Genomic DNA, 10,446 nt, shown 5'->3' with positions numbered 1-10,446 from the left:
AAAGATATAAAAAAACACACTCATATAATTACTAAATCACCAATGATGATCAGTTCCATATGGTCAATTCATCAGCAAAAAGAAGTAAAAATTCATGTTTAATGTATGAATGTGTTTGCTTTTTTTTTGTGAATAAATTTGTTAAACTCTTGTTTTTGAAAAGAGAAATGAAAATATGAAAATATTAATAATTTCAAATTGGAATTTTCGAATGAGAAAGTTATCAAAAGGTTATTCTTTTGCTTTTCTGAACAGAATATCAAAAGAAAGGTGGATGCCAAGAAACAATCAGCACATGTGGATGCAATTTTTTGTTTTCAATTGGTACAGTGGATGAAATGCAAATTCGATTAAACAGCATTTTCATGAGAATGAAAAGAAGAATGCCAACAATTAGACAACACTTGGAAAGAAAATTTGAAGAATAATTTTTTATCTGAAAAAAATGTGGATGATTATATCGAAAGCAGGATATTTATGTGGGAATAAAGGATGACGGAGAAAGGAGCACTGGGAAACAATGGAAAAGGAGATTGAAAGCATCGGTGATTGGACAATCCTCTGCATTTGCGAAAGAGATGGAGGGTGTGTTCTTTTAAGGAATTTTTAAAATCATTGCGAAACGAATTATTTTTATATGTTTTTCAATCATTTATTCATTCCAACAAGCAGCATTTTTGATGTTGAGCGTCGTTCCCAGGGACAACACATTTAAAGCAGCTTTTTTGAAGACAACACATTTTCTTCTCCTTTCCTTCGATCTCTTCATTGATGAGATTTTTTATAATTTGGCTGATGAAAAGAACGTCGTCTTCGAATTTGAGAATTTGTAGTTTGAATAGCCTTCAAATTGTAGTGTTTCAACAAGGAGTGAGTTTGAAATATTTTTAAAAATTTCAACATTCAGGAAAATTCATTTTTTTCATTTTTTCTTCGATTGGATACACTGGAATGTGTGTTTTCTCTCAAAGCGAAATGAATCTTATTTGTTATCGCCCCGAATTCCAACTCTGCCACTTTTTACTAGTTTTCTGTGAAGTCATTAGAATTAACTTTTTTCATTGTCATTCTTGGAATTCATAAAAACTTTCAAAGGAGATGAGCTCGATAGCAAATTTGAACAATGAGTCTTTTTCTTCGCCTTCTCCATTCAACAGCATTTGTTGAGTTCATATCGCTCATATTAATTCATTTTGTGGCAAACATCTTTTTCTTCTTCTATGTTATAATAATCAACAAAATCATCATCATCTAATTCCTCCTCCTCCTCCTCTTCTTCTCTCCAATTCTCTTCAACATATTAATTCTCTGATTGCATCTCAGTCATTTTCTGCACTTCTGTCTGGCCTGTACTCAATTAAGATCTTTTCCTCAAATGCTATTTTGACTGCTGTTGACAAAGAAAATAAACAAAAAAAGTAATTTATATTCTTTTTCACTTCTTCACATCCCAATTCGCATAAATCATATCTTGTCAGAGCAATATTGTCAAGTTCAGAGATGAAAGCAATCATTATTATGATTGTTGTCTTCAGGAGAATAAGATGAAAATCAAATGTTTATTATCTATATGAAGAAGAGAAAAAATTATTTTCTTTTAGAAATATTTATAATGAATTAATGAAAAAAGAACAAATGTGAGCTATTTTCAAAAGCGCAGTTTGAACAATTGTTATTCTCTTTCAAATAAGAAATAACTTAAACATTAATGAAATTCTTGTCATTATTCACATTCGTCAAATCCATCAATGCTTTCTCTCTGCAAATGTACAATTTTCCTTGTCGCCACAATCAGCTTTTCCGCAAATCTATTCATCTCATTCTCACATTTTTTTCTGTCTTCTCGTTTTTTTTTCATCTCAAATTACCTGGTTCTGGTTTCCAAATACAACAATTCACCACCCAATGCCAAACTCATATTTCCATGCCCTTCTCTTCTCTCTTCCATCTCTCCCAAACAGCCTCTCCCCAATAAACGTGATGCTTATCTTCCCGTCCAGCTATATCATCCCTTCCATAACCGGCTTCTTTTCAATACGCTCACACTCTGCACATAGCTCCACCGGCACCTCCGTAACCGTCATTGCCACCAGATAGTCCTGCCAGCTCTCATATGCACTCTCGTCAATCAGCTTCAAAAACTTCAAATGTGGAGATTCCTCATCAAAAATCTGTTCTTCTTCCTCTTCCTCTTCCTCGATCTCTTTCTCTATCTCTTTCATTACCAAATTAATCGAACTACCCTTTATCCCTTGCTCCTAATTTGCAGTCAAACCATTCTTCGACAACTGCGCAAATTCCTCATCTTTCACCAATTCATCTGCACTTTCATCCGAAGTTATGCCAAAAGACACAACTGCTGCTTCTTCTTCTGCTCTTGATATCTCCTGTTGGATACCATCAGATGGAGAAGAACTGCACACTTTTGGTTCAACTAAATGCTGCTTGTTTGCATAAGCCTCATCCTCAGCCTCAGTCTCAGTCTCAGCTTTAGCCTCTGCCGCCACCTTCACAAACCTCAGCAGACTCAGCCCAACCGCCTCCACAACCAGTGGTGCCATCGCTTCTTCCAGCTTCCCCTGGTTCTCTTTGATTCTCTCCACAAACTCTCTGTGCGCTGTCGGATACCCGTTTTTCACTTTATTTACTCCTCCTTCCTCTTCCTCTTCCCGCTCCTCCAGCACCGCCTGCACAATTTCCTCAGGCAACAGAACCACATCCTCCATCCTCAGCCCCACCTCCTCCATCCCCTTCTTTGCAATCTCCACCACTTCACACACTGCTGCACATCGCCCCATCTCTTTGTCATCCAGAATCATCACCAAATTTTTCAACTGTGGCGATCACCATGTCTGCAGCGACGGGTCAAACAGATCGTAATCTCCGCAATCGCATTCACAAATATTTACTCAGAGATCCACTTTCTCCCCGACTTCGTTCCCACAGACGTTGCAAGCTACAGAAGCTGCGCCACTAGCTGAACCGAAAGCATCGCTGAAAGCGCCACATCGTATAAACACACAACACCCCCCTACAGCACCCCCCTCCGAGCCACAACATATCCACGCAGCGTCTGCGTAGACAGCAGCTGCAGCTACAGCAGCATGTGCCGCACATACAGTCTAAATCGGATATAATCACGTCGAATATAATCACATTCGTATATTATCACATTTTTCGATGCACCGATGTTTTTTGCTTGTTTTTCATTCAATTTCCATCGCATATAATCGCAGGGATGAAAATATATAATCACATTTTTTATTATAATGGGTTCATTTTTCGATGAAAAATCGGGACAGAATTTTTTCTTTTATGAAAAATTCAATGATTTGTTCCAAGCTTTTTCTGCAAACGAATGATTATTATTCTGACATTATTGTGCAATATTAAATATTAAAATATAAAAAATCGAAAAAAATCTTTGAAAGAATTATGTGGAACAAAATACATAAAACAAAAAATTTTGTCCCAATCGATTTTTTGATCAAAAATATCAATTTTTCGCTTTTTTATAAATGTACTCAAAAAAGTTAAAATAATGTCTATTTATGAAAAAAATTCATTTCGCAAGTGTAAAATGCGTTTTTTTGAAGAATTTTCAAAAATTAAAAATTTGACCCAAAATTAATTGATTTATTAATTAATTTTTATTTTTTTCAGTGTAAAGCATCATCGTGTATAATCACAATCGGATATAGTCACAAAAAGTTGTGCAAAAACCGATGTGATTATATCCGGGTTAGACTTTACACCAAAGCCGCCTCTGGAACCACAATCCGCAGTCGCCTCTCGATATCATCCACCGCTGCTGCAGATGCGTTTGATGCTGCGATAAATATCTCAAATAGGCTAATCGCAGGGGCTGATGATGAAGTAGATGAAGAATTTGAAGATTCCAAAAGAAGAGACGATTGATGAGATGTCCTTTCGGCAAGACTTCTTATTAAGATAAGCCTTTATATAAAACAAAAGCTCCATCGGAAGCGTTAACACGATATCCATATTCGGATCAGATAGGTCGACCAACCAAAAATGCTTTCCTAAATCGGAGAAAGTGCAAAAGGAACAGTGGTTTTTCAGGATAAATGTTGAAATGTGAAGAGGTTATGTATGTAATCAAGGAATTACCGTATGGCGCCAACACTACATGAATTTAATGACAGAAAAATGAAAAGATCAATCATCTAAACAGAAAATGTTGTGATTGTTGCTTTCCACCCATTCTGGTGATAATTGATAAATAAACTTTCATTTTTTCTCATTTCACATTTCTTTGCTTCATTATTTGAGCACAGGAAATTGTGCGAAATATTTTGATAGATCATGTCCCACTAATTATTCATTTTGGAACTTTTTCATAATTTCAAAACTTTTGAAAATATTTTTAGTGATAATGAAAAGCAAAAATAAGTTTCCAAGAGTGGATTTATTATTTTTCATCGTATTTTGAAAAAAATAAAATTTTCGATCTTTTGTTGGAAATGATCAAAATTTATAAATGTTCAATATAAATTGAACGAAGAACGAGCCGCCAGAAAAATGTGGATTAATTTGTTCATATTTATGAACTCTGCGCAAATATGCAATAAAATTTTTTCCACAGGTCGTGCATAACAAGCTTGAAAGTCCATATTTTCCCCAAATTTAACTTTTTATCGACTTTTATTGATCAAAAAATATCAAAAAATGGGTTCATTTATAAAAATACGTATGAAGAAACAATGCATTATGATGTGATATCAATGATATTAGCATCCAGATTTGATAATCCTTTTTGTTTTGAAATCTTAAAGAGTTTAGTAAAGTTCTGAGTGAAACAATTTTTTGTGCTTTGTGCAAAAAAAGCTTGAAAATTCATATTTTCCTCCACTTGATGTTCATGAAAAAATGATTATGACATTGAAATATCAATTATTGTTTCAACTATATCATTTGGCAAATGAAAGAAGCTTCGTTTTCCAATGAGCTTTCTTCTGAAATAAAATTGTGGAATAATATCTATATCTATCTTTCTCACTTGAAATTGATTTGTAATCAATAGAAATTATCGATGAAAATTAAAAAAGTTATATGCAATCATGTTTGTCAAAATAATGTGTATGGATAAAAATTCTGGTGGAAAAAAAAAGCTGAAGCCGAGCAGAAACCTCTGAATAAAGCAATGTCTTCATTACGTTACAGGAAATATAGGTCAAAATCGGAAAAGATCGCATGAATTGTGAATGATAATGTTGTCAGACCAGTCGACGGATTGAAATATGAAAAGTCTAACAAGAAAATTTTGTAACACGCTGTAAATGATATCAATGCAAGCAGACTTATAGCAAAAGTTGTACGCTAACCAATGATTATTGGAGAAAAAGAATAGCTATTTATCGATGAAATCACAACCTAATCAAGAACTGCGGCAAGCCTCATGTGATGTGAAGCGTGCGATCAGATTTGTGATTGATATTTGTGTTGTGTTTAAATATATTTTTTGATGGAAAATATAAATGACTATCGAATAGATGAAAAAGAATGACAGAAGAAGAAGAAAAAACCAGTAATTTTGTATACAGCTATCGATTTCAAAAAACGCTATTTAGAATTCAAGTTTTCGTTGTAAATGGGTGTTGTTCATAATTAACATGAAACATCTTGCCTGAAATTAAAGAACATTTGATATGCAGCTTTTTTAGAACTGTGCCATGAAAAAAAAACCATAAAGAATAAATGTTCACCTTTGAAAAATCTTTTCGTGGGATTTAAACTTCATAAATAGGTGTTGTTGTTCATTTAACTGATGAGCAATCTTTGTTCATAAAAAACTGCAGAACAAAAAAGGAATGCAAATCTCACAATTGGAATCTCTGAAAATGACTTTTCACTTATGTCTTTTTTGCTGTTCTTAAGTGAAGCTTTCCCAAAGGAAAGTTTAACACTATCAATACCTTCGTTTGACATTTAGCCAAAAACAAAACGGTTGGATGGACAAAACAGCATTCAAAAAAATTCGCCTTAACAGTTCTGCTGCCAGCTATCATTAACAGAAGAAAGCGAATACTAAATGAATTACATCGTCGCCTTCTTCTCCTGGATTCACACTCATCGCTGGCAGATCCAACTATATGGAGACAGTTCAAAGAAGCGGAAATTGACGTCATCACCTTCGTTTCCCACGCAATACAAATATCACAGCCAATGGAAGGATGTGTCTTTGTTGTGTTGGAGTCAATGGTTTCAAACAATAACAGTTCCTTATCATCCACCTCCTCATCTTCAAAAAGAACAGCTGTTGCAGATGTGTTACCGCAAACTCTTCACACTGTATTCACTCCATCGATTATCAAAAAAGCCATCATCTTCTTCGGTATCCTCAGCAATGGATCTGGATCGGTTCTTATGAAGCTTCCTCAGTCTTCTCAATACTTCATTCCATCTCATTCACATTGTTTCGACTTCTTCGGAAAAGAAATTACAAAAGAAAAGCTTCTTGATGAATGGGATGAATTTATTGAAAAGCGCAAGATGAAAATTGAAGAAATTGAAGAAAAAGAAAAGGAAACTGAAGAAAATGTTGAAAATGAAAAGGAAATTGAAGAAGAAGAATTGCCTTTGGAGAAAAAAGTGAAAAGGAAATTCAGAAAAATTAAGAATGATGACGATAAAACAAGTGATGAATTTGACCCCCTATACCGTGAAAATGAAAAAAGAAAAGTGAGAAGAGTTATTGATTCGAGTTTTGTATTTTTTTTTTTAACTTTTTTTCATTTCTAAAAATTTTGGTGCCAATAAAGAAAAACGTGCTAATAAAAAGATGACCCTATAAAAAGATTTTAATAGGTACCCAGTTTTTTATTTGATCCTAAAATTTTTATCTCATATTGCTTCAAATAGAAGCTTGTGTTTGATAAAAGTAACTTTAAAACAAATAATATTATTATTACAAGGTTGTATGCTAAATTTTTCTGAAAATTAATTCTTCAAAAGAAAGATCTGAATATTTAAAGTTTTATTTTTTTTGATCAATGTTTTGCTCGCTTTTCCAGGAGTTTTTGAAACCGAATGTTTTGCTTGTTTGTATTGTTTTTAAACCTTTCTTTTTAACATTTTTGGTTATTTTATAACTTGAGAAACTCCTTTTTTTTAATAGTTTTCACACATCACCTGTTTTTTGAAAAACTGAAATTTATAAGAAATATGTTGTTATTTTTTGAATTAATCATGCGTGCATGATTAACAATTAAGAATTGTAAATATTCGTGGGGAAAATAATTTATACAATATATTTTTCTCAGTAAATTAAAATTTTGAAATTGTGTTTTCGCGTTTTTCTTTTTATGCACATTATATGGGTCATTCTTTTTGAAAAGTTGCAAATTTTAAATACTAGGATATTAAAAAATTGTTCCTTATTTGGGTATTTTTTTTTGAAAAGTCACAAAATATTAATTGATCTGAAAATCAGATCAAAAATGATCAGAAAATATTGATCATTCCGTTACCAAAATAAAATATTTATTATCAAACAAATGCAATTTGATACTTATTCTCAAAGCAGAAAATCTCAAATTTGTCGAGAACTGAAAAAATATTTGAACCAGTGTTCAAATAACACAGAGAATCAACTAATATTATATTACTTAAACCATTCTAATAATGGAAAGAAAATTAAGCAATCATTCATTGAGTGTTTGAATGGTATTGTATTATCATTGTTTTTCTTAATTATAAAAAAAGTTTGTTTTTATTTGCAAAAGAAAAATATACCAAAGTTCTGTTTCATTGTGGAATTTTATACGATTTACTAAATAAAAAAGACAAAGTTTTGCTCTTGCAAACATTTTTGAATGTTGTGAAGGAGCAAGAGCTGTTTCAAGCGGGGTGGAGTTGCACAAAGAACAACATTGTTCATACCAAAAGAATGTTGAAACGTAATGATTATGGAGTGATTCGTTCATCAAAGCCCTATACGCCAACTGCTCGAAAACGTTTATATATATTCTTAATTTAACCTTTTTTAATATTTTTTGAAGCAATGACTCATTTCAATTTTTCGTTTTGTGAATGGTGGCTTCGAAAACACACCACAGAAAGTTGCATAAAGAAAAGGAAAAAACGAAATTCTATTATTGAAGAATTATCTGAAGATGATATGGTGTTTCTGAATACAAAGAAAGAAAAAGAAATACCAAATATTCCATCTCCAAACTTGATGGAATATGATAATCATTCTCTTAATATTAAAAAGAACTCCATTGGAGAAAACAAACGAAATATTTCATTGAATTCCAAAGAAGAACTTGAATCAAATCAATACAAATCAAAAACAAATTTCTCACAAGTACATAAAGATTACATTACAATTATAAACAATAAACAGTTATCAAATGTTCAATTTGACATATCAAAAACTTTAATAAGTCTAAATAAAAAAAGAAATCAATATAAAAATTTTTCATTGAAGTGTCGACTTTCATCGTCCACTACATGCCCAGCTGCCGCCTCTCGCGCCATGTCTTCCGCCTCTTCAAGCAGCGCTGCAAGTTCCAGCTGCTCATCTCCCACTGCATGCCCAGCTGCCGCCTCTCGCGCCATGTCTTCCGCCTCTTCAAGCAGCGCTGCAAATTCCAGCTGCACATGTGATCCAATTATCCAAACTTCTTTCTTTTATGTACTGACTGAAACAAATAACGGAAATTCATCCGATGATACAAATATTTTGAATAATATTCATATGAATGAAACAAATGAAAACTCTATCGAGAAAACATTGCATTCATCAAAAATCGAAACAAAAAATTCTAAAATGAAAAAGAAGATGATGTCCTCATTTTTGAAAGAATCTTCAAACGATATAATTGATCAAACTTTGAAAAACGAAGATGAAAAATGGTTTGAGAATGAAATACGTATAATTAATGGATCCAAATATTCGCTTTGGAAGCAAATGGTGAAGGAAATTGATGTTAAACTTAGCTATTCACACTTTTATACACTTTCAAAAAATATACGAAAATCAAAAAGAAGAACTGATGTGTGTAATTTGTGTGCTCGAAGAGAAATATTAACGAAGATTCAAAGAATCAGACATTTAACGTTGAAGGAAAGGGAAGAAAAAAGATTATTAGAAATTCATCAAATAATCCAGAACAAACAGAGAAATTATTATCATAAATGTATTGAAGAACTTTCATTCGGACAAACAATTGTTATTCTCGATTACAAACAAAACTGGTGCATCCCAATAAAACAATCCCAGGTGAGCAGAGATTTTTATGAAAAGAAAGAAGTTTCTCACCTGGGTGTTGTAATTCATCAATCACAACACAACATTCATTATAAATCTTGTTTCCACTTTTTTTCAGAAGTGCTTTCCAAGGACAGTCGATATTCTATCGACTGCCTTGAAAATGCACTTGAACTCTTTCTTCACTCTTCACGTACAAACAGATCGCTCAAAGTGTGGACCGACTGCGGTCCCCATTTTCGGAATGGCTCTTTTCTGCATTTTCTTCTTTATCCTTCATCAAAAATCTTCAAAACATTCTCATCAACCTCGCTTTCCTTCTTTGCAGAAGTACACGGAAAAAGCGAGGTTGATGGAGAGTTTGGTGTCCTCTCGAGAGAAGCACAGAACTCTCGAGAGGACATCTCATCTGTTGATGAGCTAATCTCTTTTTTCAAAAAAAGATTTAACTCATCAACAGATGAGATAGGAAGTGCCTCAATCAATAGGCACTTCCTCCCATACACCCCTCGGCTTCAGGTGAGAGTCTCACCGAAGCTGAGGGTGAAAGAGTTGAAGAAAAATCTTTTATGGAGCAGCGAAGAAGGAAGGATTTTCGCTGCTCCATTCAACGAAGAAGAAAATACAAGATGGAGTGAAGTGAGGGTTGCTGTTTCTTTCGAAAGAGCGAAGAAACAAGCAACAAGCAAGATATACTCTTGCCTCTCTTCTCCAATGGGAAAGCAAACACTTTCACTTATTTTGGGAAGATGGGAAGAGGAAAAAGACAATCATTCAATATCAGAATTGCTTCCATGCGAAGAAGGAACAGCCGAAGGAACAGCCGAAGGAACAGCCGAAGAAACAGCCGAAGAAACAGCCGAAGAAACAGCCGAAGAAACAGCCGAAGAAACAGATAATTTTGATAATAAACCAAGACGCACTTATTCTCAAAATGTTTGCCAATGGGATGTTGAAGACGAAGAAAGAAGGAAGGAAGCTATTGTTCTCATTGATGAAGAAGGCTATGTAGAAGAGATAAGTGGAACGATTATAAGTGACAATGATGATGCTAACTTTTAAATAAATCTGAACTTTGAATTGAAAGAGAAGTGTGAAGATAATGCTTGTCTCCAAACATTTTGAATATTCAAAATCTTTGTGACATATCTTCAAAACGTTCTTTTTGTCAGCTTCTCTTTCAGCTCAAATCCATTGCTCCTCCAGCGGCA

The 10,446-nt window shown here is 33.5% G+C and overlaps 2 protein-coding genes across 2 annotated transcripts; one reads left to right on the top strand and one right to left on the bottom strand.

Moving 5' to 3' along the window:
* Nucleotides 1-2,000: 2,000 nt before the first annotated feature.
* MONOS_8979 (uncharacterized protein) lies at nucleotides 2,001-2,819 on the bottom strand (the record flags this gene model as incomplete). Its single annotated transcript, XM_067879433.1, has 2 exons — nucleotides 2,001-2,215; nucleotides 2,276-2,819. 2 exons carry the CDS (start codon nucleotides 2,817-2,819, stop codon nucleotides 2,001-2,003), a joined length of 759 nt encoding a protein of 252 aa, XP_067728939.1.
* Nucleotides 2,820-8,023: 5,204 nt separating this feature from the next.
* MONOS_5145 (uncharacterized protein) lies at nucleotides 8,024-10,297 on the top strand (the record flags this gene model as incomplete). The annotated part of the gene is made up of 1 exon (XM_067875268.1): nucleotides 8,024-10,297. The coding sequence occupies one exon, from the start codon at nucleotides 8,024-8,026 to the stop codon at nucleotides 10,295-10,297; it is 2,274 nt and encodes a 757-aa protein (XP_067728938.1).
* Nucleotides 10,298-10,446: the final 149 nt, after the last annotated feature.

The sequence above is a fragment of the Monocercomonoides exilis genome, assembly GCF_001643675.1.
Source record: "Monocercomonoides exilis strain PA203 chromosome Unknown scaffold18-1597598, whole genome shotgun sequence".
Classification (NCBI taxonomy): Eukaryota; Preaxostyla; order Oxymonadida; family Polymastigidae; genus Monocercomonoides; species Monocercomonoides exilis.
This window is presented reverse-complemented; position numbering and strand designations above follow the sequence as displayed.